The following is an 18748-nucleotide window of genomic DNA, read 5'->3' on the forward strand; positions in this document are numbered from 1 at the left end:
TGTGTGTGTGTGTGTGTGTGTGTGTGTGTGTTGGCATGTTTGCATACAATATCTGACCTTCATACCTTCATTCCAAACAACAGCTGACGTGACACTGTGACAAGCGCTCATGCACTGACCTTTGTTTTTTGTCTTTAGCAAACAAAGGTAACAGTTTTCTCTGACATTTTCACTGTGAAGTGTCATGTTTTCTAAATGTCACATCAGAATTACAAAACCCGTCCCTCAAAAAATTTTGTGTCCAAATCTACAGAGACATTCAACTTTGATTAAAACGAAAGTAAAAACAATAATAAATCAGCCATTGTTTTTATGCATATTCTTTCTTGGGTTACTAAAATATAAAACAGACAGTATTTAAGTACTACTAAAACAAGGGCACCCCAAATACCTGTCTTTTTTTCAAAGCTCCAGAGCTTCAGTTGTAGTCTGGATGTCTCTGGTTTCTCTGCAGCCAGAGAGGACACAACACTGAGCATTACAGCTACATGTGACACACTTGAAAAACGTTGCCTGGTTTGATGAGTGTCAGTTTCTGCTTTGACACTAAGATGGTAAAGCTGGCGTAAACATCACGACAACCCTTTGCAGCGCTTAAACACCACCAAAGGGTCTTGTTGTATTGTTGCTTACCATGTCTATCCTTTTCTGACCACATCTTCTGATGGCTGATTCCAATAGGATAACACACCATGTCACAAAGCTCAGAACATCTCAGACTGGTTTCTTGAACATGACAATGAGGTCACTGTACTCAAATGGTCTCCACAGTGATCAGGGCAACAGAAAATTCAATAGAGCACGTTTGGGATAGGGGAACGGGGATTCTCATCATGGATGTGCAGCCAATGAATCTGCAGCAACTGTGTGATGCTGTCATATCAATAAGGTCCAAAAAGGAATGCTTCCAGCACCTTGGTGAATCTGTGCCATCAAGAATTAAGACAGCCATTAGTACTGGGTACCTAAGACATTGGTTGGAAAGTCCAAATGGATGGACAGGGCTCCATCAAACTCGCGTTCATAAGAGCAGCTGCTTACTGTCTGTGACACCACAGTAAACTGCTAGGTGCATTTTTAGAGGAAAAAGCATTTAACAGGGGTATGAAAAAGTGCTAAATTTAGTTACAAAGTTTCTAAATTGGCATCAATAAGGTTAAATAATGTGTCATGCTCACTGCTTCAAGAGAGAGGGATGTCAGGTGCACAAGTTCATATACAGAAAAATATCTAAATTAAAACGGAAAATTAAGCGGTGGTCTGGAGAGGTGTAAAGAAACTTGGATATAGAGCAAAACAACAGCACAGAAACCCTTTAGAGGAAACGGTCTCAGTCTGGTCTTAAGCAAATTCAGGAGCAGTTTGTTCGCGGCTGTGACGCGACCTGACCTCAGTCTGACTCAAAGCCTGAGCTAAATGGCCCTTGCAGCAAACTGTTTTATTTTCGGGGACACGTCAGACCATGCAAACTGAAACAGCTTGGGTAGTTGTAGCCAGTGTTGGTCAAGTAATCAGTAACTAATTACTGATTACTTCCCCAAAAAAGTAATCCTGTTACTTTACTGATTACTTATTTTCAAAAGTAATTAATTGCTTAGTTACTTAGTTACTTTTTAAAAACACGATTTACAACCTGAAGAGGTGATAAAGCGATAGATCTTTCAGCCCAATTCTACTTTTTCTGCATAATCCATCATACAAAATGTAATCAAATGGAAAAGTCTCTTTTTTTAACTTGTTTTATCAGTTTTAATCTTTTAACTTTATGCATCAAGCAAAAATTTAATTATATGCAACATTCTCTGACTTGAATAAATTAGTTTAACATTTAAACCTATTTTCTGCACATTCCAGCACATAAAATAAAATATTTTTTGTGTTTACACTCACTCTTTCAAATAGATGCAAGTAAAACACAGCAGAAAATAAATAAAGTCAAAGACTCAGCGGTCCTGTTGCTCTATTTTCACCTGTAAAGCAGGAGGGTAGGCGGAGGTTTACCCTGGTGCAGGTGTGCCGCGGTCAGTTGAAGAATCCGCGAGTTTCTCTGTGAGTTTCCCATTACGTCATGCGCACTCGGTGCTTGCTTGGAAGTTTAGGGGTTTTTTTCGCTGTAAAAAGAAGTTTTCTTCCCACGCACATGGACGCTAATGTTTTTGTCACTTTTTATGGAATCAAACTCAAAGTAAGGTCAGTACTTCCACGCTTTAAACGCTGCACGCTCATACTCTCTCCCACAATCGATATGTGATCCATTGTTGATCTGCACACAGCTGTTGTCACTAACGCGCACTCGCTTACGTCACTGTCGTGAGACATTCTCGCAAAAAATCACGGTTTTAGTAACGCAGTAACGCAGCGTTCCTACGGGAAAGTAACGGTAATCTAATTACCGTTTTTGCAATAGTAATCCCTTACTTTACTCGTTACTTGAAAAAAGTAATCAGATTACAGTAACGCGTTACAAGTAACACGTTACTGCCCATCTCTGGTTGTAGCAGAGGCTTATAAGAGAATGGGTTTTCTCACAACTATGGATTTAGTAGAAACGTTCCTCCACTGTTTACTTTCTGGCCCCGGATACATCTAGCCGGTGAGGAAAGTAAACATTCTCTCGTGTTTTTGCAGAGATGTTTTTTGGTTCTTTTGGATTTTTCTCTATGTGAAAATGAGCAAAATCATCAAGAAAATGTTATAAGTTTACAAAAACACGCAAACTCAGATGTGAATTATGCTGCAGAAAACAATTTGACTAAAAAAACAATTCCCTGACACTTCAAGACCAAAACCTCAAGAAGATCAAGAAGCATTCACATGAAAATGTGGGTTTAAATGAGCTGAAGATGCGCCAGAAGTTCTGTGTTACATTTAAAAGGCTAGAAGGAGGTTTTCAGTGTCAGCTGACCTGCCGATTTATCTTAAGTATTGTGGATGAGTACATTCTCCACACATTAAACAATGCACATAATCTGACAAAGAAAAAAAAAGAAAAGAAGAAAACCCCCAGAACCTTTACAACATGGAGGTTACTGCAGGGAGAAAACTGCAGAGACCAACGCAAACGATATCCAGAGGGATGTTTTTGGAGAGCTTTACGACTTTAACGTGTTTTCTGCAGCTTCCAAAGCACATTCCATGTACACATGTCCAGCCTGTCATATTTCATGCTAATCGAACACTCTGAGGTGGGTGACGGGGGTGAGAATCTGTCAAATCAAAATGCAAGAGAAATCAGATGAACTTCTCCCAGAAAGCCCATACATTTGAGAATGTGTATGTTTTTATTGGATGAGCCAATACCACCCACCCCCATTACCCCCCAGCAGGGAAGGAAAAAAACACAGTTTAAAATATTCAAGCTCATATGACACGACTGCACAGATGTCTGGAAGGGATTCGGTTACCCGAAAGTAAAGAAAAGACTGCGAAGGATTTTCATTGCGTGCGCACAATGAATAAAAATGTTCAGTGGATACAATTGTTTTTATATCTAAATCATAAATGCTGATAGATACTAGCACAGCTGATAGACCGATTCTCACTTTGAACTCTTTCTGTGGTATCGAGTGAAGCTTTCAGGCTGTTAAGACCCAAACTGAAATGTTTCTCAGCACTTCTTTCTGCCGAGTCAGCGCTTAATGAAGTGCAGCGGGAAACACGTTGAACACATCTGTGTGGCTGATATTAAATATTCCCTTGGTGTAAACGCTGTGTAACTAAGTCATACATAAACTATAAGTAAGTCATTTGTCACTGCAAGGATACAACTCATGCACGAGCACACGGTGAAGTCATTTCTTTGCTCGACTGTTAGACAAGCCTGTAAGATGTAAGATGTGTTTCCAGCTGGCTGAATTCCCACTTGACGTTGCAGCTGTGAGGCAAAACATGGAAACATTTACAATACAAACACCCCCGAAACACAATAGAGCCTATATGAAGGCTTCTTTTCTGAGTATAGAAGCATTCTGAAACATTAATTTGTTCTAAATTTTACTTAGTTTAATGATGCATTTGTTGAAGTTGAAGTCATTTAGTGTCAAACTACAGCAGGCATGTTAAAAGGGTGTGATACTGATCACTTTTGCGGTCTTTGTCCTGGTGGAAGAGAGGACCAGCTCTTTATCCTCTTGAGAGCGTTTGCCTGACCAGTCTGGATGTGCTATGTGACCACATCACCGAGTGTCCTATGAGGATGCAAGACTTCCTGTTCGGTCACTCTTGGGATAACCTCTCTGTCTTTTTGTGGATGATGTGGTTCTAAGCTTCATCATGAAATGACCTCTAGCTAGCACTGGATGACTTGGTAACTGAGTGTGAAGCAGCGGGAAGGAGAATCAGCACCTCCGAGCCTCAGGCCATGCTTCCTACGTTCCTCTCCACACGAGCTGTGGTTAGTGACCGAAAGAATGAGATCAAGGATACCAGCAGCTGAAATGAGTTTCCTCTGTAGGGTGGAGGGCTCTCCTGTAGAGAGAGGAATAAGAAGCTGAATCATTAGCAAAGGGCTCAGAGTAGAGGACTTCTGGACGCCTCCTAGGTGAGGCGTTTCAGGCATACCCCGGGGCAGACCCAAGACATGCTGGGGTGATTCATATCTCTCAGCTGGCTTGGGAATGCCTCAGTGTCCACCCTGGAAGTGCTGGAGTAAGTTGCAGATTTCAATAAGAATCCACACTGTAACCAGCTTTTCTCTGCTCTTTTCCATGTTTTGAGTTAGAAGAGACCCACGCTGTCCTCTCATGTTCTATACTCCAAGTTTTCACCGAAAATTATAGCAAATACACAGACACCCTTCAAGCGTGTTCACACCGTCTTTATAGAAACAATCATTTCACCATTTTTAAAAAAGCAATTGAACACAATGTTGGGAAATGGTGTTTCACAGGTACAACAAACAGTGATATCACACTGTACTCAAGCTGAGCACACTTCAGCATAAATGAAAAAGAAGAGTGGAACTTAAAACTGAACGATCACCAGCGAACAGTCATTCGGACTGCATGATCACCTTCTGTGGCATGAATTAGCAAATCATGGACAAGTATATGGGAAAGACGACATCCAAAGTGTTCTAGAGGAAGCTTAAAAAACACGATAATGGACTCAACAGTTTCAGCCATCGAGTGGAAATACAGAACTAATGAAGAGAGCCAGCTTTCACTAATCCTTTCCCACGCACCTCTCTCTGCGTTTCAGTGCACGAAGAGGCTGTTCCACCCTGATAACAAGTGGCCAAGTGTGCGTTTCAGCGGGCAATTTAGGGAAAGCAAACTAACACAATGGAAGAGAGGAACGGGCAGACAGAAAGTCGGAGGGAGGGGACCAGGATGAGAGTGAGATTATCCTAAAATCCCGTGAGGAAGTCATTGTTTCCATCCTCTTAAAAATACACAAGCAAGCACAAACACACACACACATGCATGCACACACCAGCATGCGTATCTTCTATCACACGGATGCACAGACAGTATATAAACACAAGTACAGGCGCACAGAAGCAGCGAGGCTCACAAATAAATAAATAAATGGAGAGAAGCTGGAGAACAATAAACCCATTTAGAAACTTCTCCTGTCTGGGTTCCATTTAAACTTCACCCACTCACACCCACTCACAGCATCCCTGCATGGGGCAAATATCAGAAAGCTCTGTGTTCCCTGCTTCCTCCTCAACCCCTCTCCTTCCCTCTCCCTTAGTCACAGAAGCTCCCGTTATATCTGATTATGACACACACACAACCTCCAACGACGCATTACTCATCGTCTCACTGCAGTGCTTTCAGATTCCCTTTTATACTTACGAAAGCCAAATCTTTTCACAAGTACGGAGATTTAGAGAAACTTTCAGACGTTTCTTCACTCGCTCGGTGGATTTTCCCCATGTGTTTGATTGTTTATTTCGGCATTATGACCCTGATTAAGGGCCACAGGGCTTTAAATTTAAACTTACAATAGCAATTAGATTCAAAACAGTTAAAAGCTTGGGTTTAGACTTAGGTTAGTATGAAGGAGTAGACTGAATTGGCTTTTTTTAATGGCGATTAGACACTCATCAAATGAAACGCTCACATTGATGAAACTGAAAAGACTCACTCGTTTAAAACCTGCCTGATCAACTGTGAGACTCGTCCACGATTAAGTACGGGTTAAGGTCAGCAGGTCAGAGTTTATGTCCCTAAGTTCTCATTCTCAGAGAAATAGAAATGAGTACATGTGAGCCCAAGCAGCACCTTTCTCTCTATCTCCATAGCAGTGGGCTTCCTGCCAAAGGATTGCTCAGCATTTACAAGACAGAATGAGAGAAGAGGTGGAGAGTCAGGGAGGGAGGAGGGGCAACATACAGTATGGGACTGTGGGGCTTAAAAAAGAGCAAAGGACCACGCAGCTCATGAAGAACGTGAGACAGACAGAAAGCAGCAGGACAGGCAGAGAAAGCAGACACGCAGCTTATCTGACTCTAATTGCCCCACAATTACAACACACACACACTTAGAGGAAAAAGCAGATAGGAAAACAGCACACACATTTATTGACTTTCACAGGCAAACAGACATTTTCTCTCTCACACACATTCAGGAAGAAGCAGCAGCAGCATGTTTCTGAGGCTCCTTCGGGCAGCGAGCCTGCTGTCGATGTGTTTGTGTCTGCCTTCGGACTACGAGGATGCTATCGAGCTCAACTACGGTCCCTCCTACTACAATGAAATCGCAGAGGAAGAGACGCCAGCACGTAAGTGTGGAAATGTGTGTGCATGTGTGAGTGCTGGGCCTGCACCTTTATCAAATCAAGGCTCTCGGATGTATCGACCGTATTAATTGTCAAAAGCATGAAATTGAGTTTCTTTTTTTAGATTCATGTATGGATTGTGTGGAAAGTAAGACTGGGACACTAGTTTCCACAACACTTTAGTCTTTTGATGTATTGTGCATCAGCAACAAAAAAAATGGGAAGAAACTGTAGAATCAGATCGATATGATAATCGAGGAGGAGGGTGAAAGAAGGTCTGATGAAGAAGAGGGTAAAAAAGCAAATCTTTCACAGCTTGAGAAAAAACTGAAAATTCTCCACAAGTTGGTGTCTTTAAATAAATAAAGAAGGAAAAGAAAAGAAGAGCAGAGATTAGAGATTAACATGTATGTGGTTTGTATAGTGTACAGGCAGCTGGCAGAGACAGAGTTTCTGTAGGAGTTTACAGCCACAATCAGCGGTCACCAACAGCAGAAACACTTTGGTATATCATTAGGAAATTCCTCTCTCAGCTGTCGTTTAGACCTGTATGTGTGGGATGAAAAGAGCGATGAATGAAAGGCAGAAAGTGAGAGTGAGTGTTTGTGTTTTTTAAGTGTCCAACTGGCCCTCCGCAGCTCGAATTTTGCATTTGTTAGCTGTTTAAAACCTGGCAGGAGGTGTAATTGCGGCACTAGCGGTTAACAGGCAGAAAATAGTCTGGGATATGATTAAAGAGGTAAATATTATACTGGGCGAAACAAATGACTGAGAATAGTAAAACAAACAAACACAGTTTACAGCAGCAGAGGTGGGGGGGTTGTTTCGGCCCCCCAGAGAGGGTGCAAGAAGGAGAAAATCACGTGAGTTTGTGTGCAGGTCTGTGAGAGGTCAAAAAGCTCGAAGGAGACACAGATCACTGCTTCTGACCTGCTCAAATCTCCAAATCTCTGAGAGGAATTTGAATTAATGAGGCCACATGACAGGGGTCATGACACGGTAAATTTCAAAATGAATGACAGGCTAGAAAAATAACATGTAGCAGACGAGTGGAGCAATTTGTTGAGTTATGCTTTGCTCAAACACACAGACACTGACTAGTTGTAAAAGGAGCATACTGCTGAGTACTGCCACTCAATATAGAAGCTATTCAGTGCTTATTTCCTGTTGAATACTGCTTAAATGTGCAGTAATTTGGAGATTATTTCATTTTAAAAATTTACTCAATTTACTCAAGTTCACACAAGCTCAAGTTAGAGCTTTAACAAATGAAAACATACATAAAAACTCTTATTTATTTTCAATATTGTCAAGTTACTTATTGTCAGCAGATTAGACATGTGACCCACAGAGCTGACAATGAGCCTTCTAAACAAAAAAGAGGCTAGTTTTAAGCTAATATTATGCTAGCTAATTTGAAGCTTGAGTGTACTGAAAAGAAATAAATCATATTTTCCATTGATAATCATCTTGATTACATTCTCACATCGTATGAGAGTTTATTCGCTAAGTATCCAGTGTCCCACAATGTTTGAATCACTTCAAAGAAGCTTTCACTAACGCCAGCTAACAGCAGCTATCAGAGACTAATAGCAGCTAACAGTGGCTAGCACTGGCAAAAACAGCAGTGCTTACCAACAGAAAAGTTCAGGATATCCTTAACAACACACCTCACTGTTATCAAACAGAAGTGAGCTTTAATTACTTACTGACGCATATTGAAATCCTTTCACAAACTTTAACAGCCTCCTCCAGAGTAAATAGACATGGACACCTAGCGTATTGACAGCTGAGGTAAACAGCAAACTCACAGCCTTCACTCTATGGATGAACAGCAGCTAGAGTTGTTTGTCCTACACTGGCTACCGTAGCTAGGATTTTGCACTTGAATCGGGAGGGGTAAGAAAACTGAATTCAGCTAAATGCAATCTGCAATCTACTGGCAATTTTAAATATACATTTAGAGTAGATCATCAAAGTAACCACTGACATCTTTAAAAACTAGGGTCTATGCATCTAAAAGTTATTATTTTCACCCACTTACACTCTCTTCTACTAAAATCACTCAAAAACCAAGCTCAGCTCCCTTAGATTGAGAAGCCCCAGGGTCCAAAGTGCATGACCCTTATGTCTAATTGACTTTGAGCACTGAGAACAGGAAGCCAAAACAAACTGTGTAGGTCTGTAATAGTACCCCTCTGGAATATGTCTGCAGGTATAAACAGAGGTCAAAAAGGCTCAACAGTTAACCAGAACAGCGTGTCTGATACAGTGACCTACATATTCTTACTCCTGGATTGTTTTATCCCCTGGCTTTGTTTTATCCCCCTTTTCCATATGTTTCGGAATACTCATGCTATCTCTCCCAATGTTGTCAGCAGGTCTTGACCTTCCTTTTCAACCCCCCACACCGCCCATCTGTCTCCTCATTCACAGCAGAAAACCCAATAAGCTCACAGGAAAAGCTCCTGCTTTGTGAGCTATTTGTCAGATTTCATTCTCACCCTCTTTCTCCCAACAACTTAACATCCTCTTCTGCGCTTTTACCATCTTCCTCCAACTATGCCCACTAATGCTTTTGTGGCAGTCAGCTATTCAAGCAGAATTAAACCCATTTCCTTCTTAAGATTGAAGTTGACCTTAAAGTTTCTGTTAAAGCTGGAAGAAAATTGGAAATGAATTTAAACATATCCTGCATGCACACTTTCAAGCTATAGCCGCAACTCCATCTGGCAAATAACTGCAGAAAGTAAAAGCTCAGTTTTTTTCAGCTAAACAGACACTTTTTCTAAATAAAAGTCTGATATGTTAGTGATCTTTTTTCATATATTCAGCACTTTTCCTATATTGATACATAACTGATAATGGAGAAACTGAATTCCGTATTCTTATTTTTTTTCCTGTCTTAGTGGCCTTACATATACATTAAGTATAAATGCACAATTTAAGAATAAGACGTGCAATTTCTCTGGACCTGTTCAATGACAAAGTTAATGAATCTTGATATGATTTCAGTAGACTTCCTGAGGAGTAACTCTTAGATTCTTTTTGCAGGAAAAGTCCATCTGGATATCTGGGGAGGTGCAGGAGATAGGGGTGTGGCTAGCTCTAGAAGCTGTAGAAACCTGAATGAGTTCATCGTCTGTTGGATGTTTAAACTTTTCTCTTTTTCTTCTTTTTACCTTCTCTCTTTGCAGCCACACCAACTTCAGCCCCCTGCCGTTCTTCAGAACTGACCAAATGGGACAAGATGTTCTCCATGTTGGAGAACAGTCAAATGAGGGAGAACATGCTGCTTCAGTATGCCGATGATATCATCAAGGTGGAGATGGGGTCACTGCGCAGTGAAATGTTAAGGTTGGTTGTAAGACTGAGAAGTCATGCAATCAGCATCAGGTCATTATGGTTGAAGATGAGCAGCAGAGAAATGAGTGTTTGTGATTAAGCCAAAGACAATTCAAGGTCTCAGCAACCTAGACAGGACTAAAAATAAAATGGTAAATGGCCTGTATAAAAGTGTAATCAGATTTAATCATTTCATCACTTTGCTTAAAAAAGCAAAGTGATGAAATGCCCATCGCCTCATTAATGTAGCTCTGCTGCAGAACAAAACCCTGAACTGATCTGGTTCAAATTAATTTAGCAGATTTCTCAGCAACTATAGCAAATTCCTTGTCTGCACATGTTTAAACCTCTTCAGCTGAAAGGGTTCAAATCACTCATATTGATTCTTGGTTCTATATTGTCAGGTTTGTAGCTCAGTATGGTGGGTCCTGTGGGGCGGCGGTGGAGAATGCAGGAAGAAGGATGGAAATGCAGCTGAACAGCCGTCTCAGAGAGACTCTGGAGCTCCTCAAACTCAGACATCGGGATTCTCCTGCGGCTGCTGCAGGGAATTCCAACCAGCTGGAGACAATGCTACAAGAGCTCCTCTCTGCAGCACAAACACAAGCATCCAGACTTTCCAAGCTGGAGACCAGCTGCTTTAGCAGCCCAGGAGGGATGAATACCAAGGCAGGATTTCATCCTCTGAGGGGTGGAGAGCAGGGGCACCATGAGCAAGAAGTCACAACAACAGAGGCCACTTTAGAAATGGTGCTGGCTGCACTGCAAGAAGTGAAGGTGGAGATGGAGGAAGCCCTGAGATCTTCGAGGCAAAGATTCTTGCCTGCAGGTATAACACTGACCTTACTATCAACCATCCCTATTTGTCTTAAACTGTGATTTCCTGTTATTTCTATTTGTGTTCATAGCTCTGAAACAACACCCTGCTTAATTTTTTTCTGTATTAATTCATTCTGGAAATAAGAGATTCAGCTAAAGCTGTTTGCACCGGCAGATACTTACAAGTATTTGTAGAAATTTACAAGTAGGATTAGACTCAAGTAAAAACATGAAAAGATGATAACAAAGAAAAGCTTTGGACAAAACTCCTCATGGGTAATGAACCCTTATTGTAAATTGTTAGCAGAGTTAACTGGGTTCCCTGAAATTAGCACTGACTAATAAAGCAAATTTAACTGAGGAAACTTGCAGCAGAGCATCACTGATATCAGTACAACAACTTTATTTCCTAGAATAAATCAAATGAAAGCCACAAAAGGGCTAAATTATACTCTTCATCTTATGCGTGCACTTATACACAAAATTATAAATCTGGCCTAAACAGTGAACAGAGGGAGGTGTAATCATTAGCCAGTTGCCGCAAAAACCACACCAAAAGAACCCTGGGAAAGTAGGACCAGATGGAAACCATCATGAGCGCACACAAACACAGAAAGGATTTTTTCACTATTATATTCTGAGTGGCAGGAACCTGAAACGAGATCTCCGGTTTTAAGTAGGGAGCGTGTCTGCTAACTGGAGGGAGAAAAAAAGCGAGTGAAAGAAAGAGGGCTGGAGAGAGAGAGAAAAATCTTGAGTTAAAACTCAATACTTAAAAATGCATGACAAAGAATGGAAAATGAGAGATGTTACGCTGTGTAATGTGCAAAATGTGCACAGTTCAGAACACATTTCCTCTCGCACACAATCAGGGCTGCAGAGTATCAAGCTCATCCTGATCAAACACCTGTGAGCTCTTCCTTTATGGAATAACTGTGAGCTTAAACAGGATTGTTTTATGCACACAGGATATACCGGGAACATTATGCAAACAACAGGAAATGATCCATAAACACAACTAAGAGTTTATATGCTTAAGCAGCAGGCAGAGCAAACACTGACTTGTATATTAGGAGTTATTAATGGGACTTACCAGATTGTTAGACAAAACTTTACCAGGATGTTTTCTTTGTTGCTCACAGCTGATTGTTGGGAGTATTTTTAAACAGTGTGTATTTAGTTACTTATTCCCCAACTCAGAGACTTATCTGGATTTATCAGGACCAAATTAGAAAACCCAATCTTAATTTTCTACAAGTTGGACAGGCGATACAGAGACAGGCGATACAGAGACACTAAGTCTGTAAGCCAGTTAAATCATTATTGCACATAAACAGTGATGACTTAGTTTCAAAGGGATGAAAATCAGAAAATCATAAACGGTTAATTTTATGATTTCATATAAGCGAAATAACTATAAATGGCTATTTCTAAAAAACACTCGGATGCTAGACTGGATCTAGCCACCCTGCTACACCCCCACCTCACACCAGCTCCAATAATTCAGAGCTGACAATGTGCAGTTACACTCCATTATGTAACGCAGACCAAATTGCCTAAAAGGCTTCAGTCAAAGGTGGTATACACATATGCCACACACAGGTTTTCTCTATTTCACATGCCAAAAAACTAACCAACAAAAGTTGGTTTGACATTACAGTGTCAAACAGTGAGAGAGTGACTTTGAGAGAGTGTGTGTTTGAATGAGTAAAAACAGAGAGGAATAAGGGGAAAAGGCGACGACACAAAGCATAAAAAATCCACGGACCAGATGACCCAGAGAGGTGTGTGTCTGTGCGTGAGGTGGCGGGACAGGAAAAAACTGCCAGTGATTCATGATCTCATCACCTGACCTGTAACTGAACTCTGACTGTGTCACATTCAATCACGCTCACGCTGCCACCTATTTCAGCCTTCACTTCATGAACACTTCATATACCGTGGTACAACAACAGTAGAGGCAGCCCCAGTAAAACCACAGGGGCCCAGTAACCTCAAGATAGTAATCTGACTTAATTAATCTAGCTTTAGATTTCAATTTATTTTTATTTTATATTTATCTCTTTAGGACTCCGTTAGTCTGTGTAGGAGATCAAGTCTTATGATGTAAAGTGGAACTCTGCAAGGGTAAATTTCAGGCCATTATTCTCCTTTTTTCCCCATCATACCAAATCACACATGGACAGAGCCCTGAGGGTCATCTGTTTGTTGTGCTTCATTTCATGTTCTTTCCCCTCTTTTGCTCCGTTTCTGCTCCTTCAAACATGTTCTCCTGCAAACACTTTCAACCTGCTTTTGTTGGGTAATTTTGTGGAACGCACCCTCGCAACGGCCTCTGGGAATTTAAACCGATCCAGATCGGCACCAAATTGTAGCGGTTTCCTCGCTTCTCTGCCAAGTTCAGTCAAATTTGGCTTCAAATTCTGCGTGTAATCCTGCCAAAAGACAGACAAACAATAAAAATGTAACGCCGCTTGCTGAGCTACCATTGTCTTTTCATTGTCATCATAGGTTATGCCCAACAAAATCTTTTTTTCATGAGTAACAACAAATTGACGTCCAATTTTGGGCCGTCACAGTTAAATGAAAAAGAAAACTTTGTAATGATCATATTAAATTCTCTAAACTGAACCACTATTACCACTGCAGCCGGGGGTAAAATATCTAGAATTTATTGTAATTTGTAGATTTTACCACAAATTACAGGCATCCTTTCTTACAAAATTTAAAATTATACTATTTCTGTGCAAACAGGAGGATTTATTATGATGAGTGCTTGAGTACTATATATGGCATAACTTCAGCCCTGATCATCTTATCTTCCTGTTGGCTAGGTTGTGAGATGGCCCTCCTCTTCCCAATGCGTTCCAGTCGAATCTACACCTCTATCATACCAGATGTCCCCGTCTCCCTGTCCTCCTTCACTGTCTGCATGTGGTTCAAACCAACCAGCATCTCCAACAAAACCGTGCTGTTCACCTATGGAAACCGCCGCAATCCATATGAGATCCAGCTGCTGCTCAAGCGGAACACTGCCCTCTTCACCATCGGAGGAGAAGCTCACCTGGTGGAGGCACGGGGAGTGGTGAACCCAGGGCGGTGGACCCACTTGTGTGGGGCTTGGTCCTCAGAGCAGGGCCTGGCCTCCCTATGGGCGGATGGCGTGAAGGTAGCGTCCACTCCCGGAGTGGCCGAAGGACACGTCTTACCCGACGGCGGCTCCCTCCAGCTGGGTCAGGAAAGGAACGGCTGCTGTCCTCCGTCCTTAAGCAGCGGGAGCAGCGTGGCAGGGTTTGAGGCAGGATTCGATTCTAAGTTGGCATTTGCGGGGAAGATGACGGGGGTGAACATGTGGGACAAAGTGCTGTCAGAGGACAAGATTTCCCAGCTGTCTTTGCGGGAAGGCCATGGCTGTGAGCAGAGCGGGAACATAGTGGCGTGGGGTGTAACGGAGATGGTGCCGCACGGAGGCGCTCAGTTCATCTAATAGTGCATACTCTTCACTATGATCATCAGTTCCACAACATTATAAGAGTTAAATGCTCAAAGTGAAAAGACTTACAGCTGCTTTTATCATCTTTCTTCCTATAATTAAACATTTTCATTGTTTCATTGTAGCAGAGACCACAATTTTCCTCCTCATCTCACTTTTTATTACTGTAACTGCTAATACTGCAGTTTTGAACTTTGGGCATGTTCAAATAAGACAAAATCAATGCTGTGAGAGACTTAAGTTTACTTTTTTCACCAAGCCTTTTGAACTGAGACAGTAATACACACACACAAAAAACACACTGATGCACAGTCGTCTTAGAAAACGTGTAGTTTCGCCGAGAACGTGCTGCAAGCAGTTTTTACCAAAGACTCAATTAGAGTGCAAGAAAGACAAAGAGTCTATTGTGAAAGTAAACGGGTTCTGAGCCAGTAAACAGAGTAATCACCAGACAGCCACGCAGCACAAGTAAAAGAGGGGTCTCTGACTATTACAAGTGATTATCTTGTATTGCACAACATGTGTTTTTTAGAGTACCAAAGCATTTTTCATCTTTCTGTTGAGATGGCGAGTGCAGTTCATCAAAACATGCAAAAAAAAAAATAAAATAGAAACCCAAACAGAGGAAAATGTTCTCCTTTTTTTTTTTTTTAGCATTTTAACTATTAATGTAACAGAAAAGACATTTGCTTTTATACCTTTTAAGTTTTGTGGGTACAATTAGCCATGTAATCCAACCCCATTGCAACCAAAAGCACAGGCATCATACTGTTACCTGTGACTGAAAACTGCTGTACTTGTTATCATTTTAAGCATGACTGACTGTTAACTACAAATGTGCTTTTTTAACTAGCTTACTATTTTTTTTATTGCCATGAACTTTTCTTTGAAAGCTTTGAAAGAATTTCCAAACAATATATTTCTAAATTTGTACTCAGTGTTTACATTCATACGAGTTACGTAACTCCTGTTTTGCTTTCGGTTTCTTTGTCAGTGCATAGTTGTCATTTAAGTAGAAGGTAAAGTTTTCTTTTGATCCTGCATAAAGTAAGAAGAGTAAAACTGTTGAATTTGCCATGTGAGGTTTGATAAAAGAAAGTGAGGATAATGTTTACACAGTCTTTTATGAACTAACTTGTCTTGTATTATACTGTAAATTGTTTTTATTATTGTGAAAATGTAAAACTGAATGTATTTTGTACATAAATATATTTTTCATAACAGGACTAGATTAAATAAGTGAGGTATGAATAAAAAAGTATCCACTGTCCAAATTAGGAGTGTTTATGTATTTTTTTCAAAATTTAAAATATTCAATTTTGACAAGATTTCCAACACCACTCCGTACCACGACAAACCCTCCACTGTGTTTTACAGATGGCTATAGACACTAACTGTTGTATTTATCTCCTGAACTCCTCTTTACATACTGACAATGACTTGAATCAGAAATTTTAAATCTGGAACAGAACTGTTGAGTGATTTTCAGTCCAGTTCTTGAGTAATGTGGCATATTTCAGCATTTCCTTCCTGTTTCCCTTCCGTAAGAACTACTTCTTGACAGCCGTCCATCCACTGAGATGATGTCTGATGAGGCTTCAGCGAACAGTAGACAATCAGCTGAAGGGCAGATCCACCTCTGAGGGTCTGTGTCAGGACTTTGCTGGATTTATTTCTATTTTTGTAAGTACATGGATTTCAGATACTGTTCACCTGCTATAGATAGTTTTTCTTAGATCTGCCACTTCCCCTTTAGTGTTCCACTTCTTCAGTTTCCTCAAACTTTTTATGTACACACTGCACAACGTGCTGAGATGTGCCAAAGTTAACAGCTGTTTGGGAATCTCTTTAAATCTGGTCACTGTTGGCATTGTTCACATATTCAGCTAAAGAAATGGGAACAAATTAAATGTTTTTGTAACAAAGTTAATGAGGATACTGTTTAAATTTGGTTCTTTGCTATGTTGTTTGAATGAAACTCAAAGCCGTTGTTTTTAACTTATCTGGTGCAAAATCACAACAAAAGTTGCATCAAGGCATTTTATAGTGTAAGGTACACACACTGGTTCATCCCTTGAGTTAGGTGTCTTTTTATGCTTTTTAGGTCAGAGTGAAGCGGCTTGAAAAATATTCCTCTGAAAAGTGTGAGGTACAAGGAAAAAACAGACAATTAAAATTTTAAAAGGCTTCACAAAGCCCGGAGAAGTATCGCTCAAGATCACTTAAAAAATTACAAGACAACCTGCCTCCTTGGAAGCAAAACATAAAGAAATAAGGAGCGGCCCAAAACTTTTGCACAGCACTCGATGTCACAACCACACTTTTGCAAATTATACTGTATTTAATCTCGTGCTGATTAAAATTGATTCAGTGATGTCTGCGACTGTGGGGAAATTGCCTGCAGACTTTCTGCAGCTCACATATGCTTACAGTTTACTGCTGCACATCCTGCTTGGACCCACAGTTTCTTCCCGCAGCTACAACCTCCGTGTAACTGTGACCTGTTACAGAATCACCTTCCACATTCACTCACATACATTTCACCGAGTCTTCACGCACTTTTCTCGCCCTGCCATGTATTAACCTTACAGTCCAAGGTAGAGCCAAAACGGACACGCAGCTTTGATAGATAGACGACAGATTCCAAGCCTCTCTGCTAACTTAAGGTTTTACTCAGAGATTGAAAGAACCCTTGGCTCTAAACCCCTGTGGTGCCAAACGGTGAGTGCGTGTGAGACTGCTGTAGCTATAAAACCTTCACCCAGTATCCTGCTGTTGGTTTCCTGTAACTAGGAATCACACACACATGCTTATTAAGCACGGAACTCACTATTCTCCTATAAGACAGAAACTCAACACGCACCACCAAGGACAAGACGAAGGAGAAGAAGAAAATATCGCATGTGGCAACAGACGCACACGCATGTTGGCGTCTAGGTTTCAGAACAAAGGTTCGCAGGCTTCTGGCTTGTTAAAGACGTCACCATGAGGTTTAAATGGTTACAGTACAGCACATTTAGAAGGTGCTCAAACTTGGAAACTGCCATGGTTACATTAAAAAGTGCAGAATGAAAGATAAATGTGAACTTGCTACAAATTTTTAAAAAAGCCTTCGAGCAGGACTTGCTCACTTTCATCTGGTTTCTCATTCCAGATTCAATATCAGTCGGTCGATCCCTGTCGAGCTGGATTACAGCCACCGGACTACTTAAGTGTACAGAACTTTCAAACTATCGTGTTTTCTGTCTCTTTTATTTCCCTTTTCTCTGCTTCTTTCTGAGCCCACAAGAAGGCTAGGTATTCATGTGCACTTTCATGTCCAGTAGTCTAGTAAAAGGTGATGACTTTGAGGGTGTCGTGTATCTAGTGGAAAGAAATGTTAGCGCTATATTTTTAAAACAGCCGTTACATACATGCATCTCTGGAGGAGCCGGCAATCAGGAACTCGATACGTGCGGAGACTACAGAGTGCAAATGTTACATTACAGTGACACTGAGGTATTATTATTACCTTCCCTAATTTATCAGATTCATAAGTCTGACTGTGATGCAATACTCTGCGAGGGCCAACGACTCAAGCAGCCAGAATCCTGGGATGATATGTAGAAAAATCCAAATGTGAGTAAACCACAGTTTAGTGTAATAGCACATTGAGCATATTGTTTGTAGCATGAATCCTTGTATTTTTCACTATTTTCAATTGCGTAACAGTGCATGTCTGTATTTGCAAGTTGTTGCTTTTATTCCATTCCTTTGTGCTTTGGCTGATTGAATGTGGTGAAAGCATTTTGAAGGGAAAAGTTGTTTATTTAGTCATCATTTAGCAGCAGTTACTTCAACCTTAAGTCTTTTTGGCAGCTTCTCTTTTCTTCCCCCTCGTATTTCATGTATCCAAATGAAAATAAAAAGACATCCCTTTTTTTCTCTTTTTGTTAAGAAACCAGTAACACATTTATGGACTATGGGTGCTAATTGTCTTGCATCTATAATCAAAGCCCAAATCTGGCAAAAACTCACCTGGAAAACCAGACAGTGAGGAGATAATCTGTTTCATGTGCTGAGCTGCTGGCAGAACAGTGGGAGCATCGAGCACCACTTTGGTGGGCATCCCACTGTGGTACAGTGTGAGGTGATTAGTGTGTGTGTCTGCACATGAGGTTATAGGTTCAACATGTTCCCAGAGGCATTGACTGATTCACATAAAAAAACATAACAGCACATCCAAATACATATACTCAGGCCCTCCCTGTATTATCCTATGATCACGAGTGCGTGTGAGAGAGCATGTGTGCCTCAGGGTAAACAGATCTCCATTAAGCAGGGCTGACTATGGACCCTGGACCTTTAGGGACCTCACTAATGAGC

At 40.9% G+C, this 18748-nt stretch overlaps 2 protein-coding genes across 2 annotated transcripts in view; one reads left to right on the top strand and one right to left on the bottom strand.

The window, feature by feature from the left end:
• Positions 1 to 18748, bottom strand: part of veph1 (ventricular zone expressed PH domain-containing 1) — an 87263-nt gene that overhangs the window by 50233 nt on the left and 18282 nt on the right. The window lies entirely within an intron of this gene.
• On the top strand, positions 6359 to 15657 carry ptx3a (pentraxin 3, long a). Its single transcript, XM_005920118.2, has 4 exons — positions 6359 to 6729; positions 9924 to 10083; positions 10476 to 10900; positions 13725 to 15657. The coding sequence occupies exons 1-4, from the start codon at positions 6594 to 6596 to the stop codon at positions 14375 to 14377; spliced, it is 1374 nt and encodes a 457-aa protein (XP_005920180.1). The 5' UTR covers positions 6359 to 6593; the 3' UTR covers positions 14378 to 15657.

Source organism: Haplochromis burtoni, unplaced genomic scaffold, assembly GCF_018398535.1.
Source record: "Haplochromis burtoni strain Fernald_Lab_line unplaced genomic scaffold, NCSU_Asbu1 Contig_38, whole genome shotgun sequence".
Lineage (NCBI taxonomy): Eukaryota > Metazoa > Chordata > Actinopteri > Cichliformes > Cichlidae > Haplochromis > Haplochromis burtoni.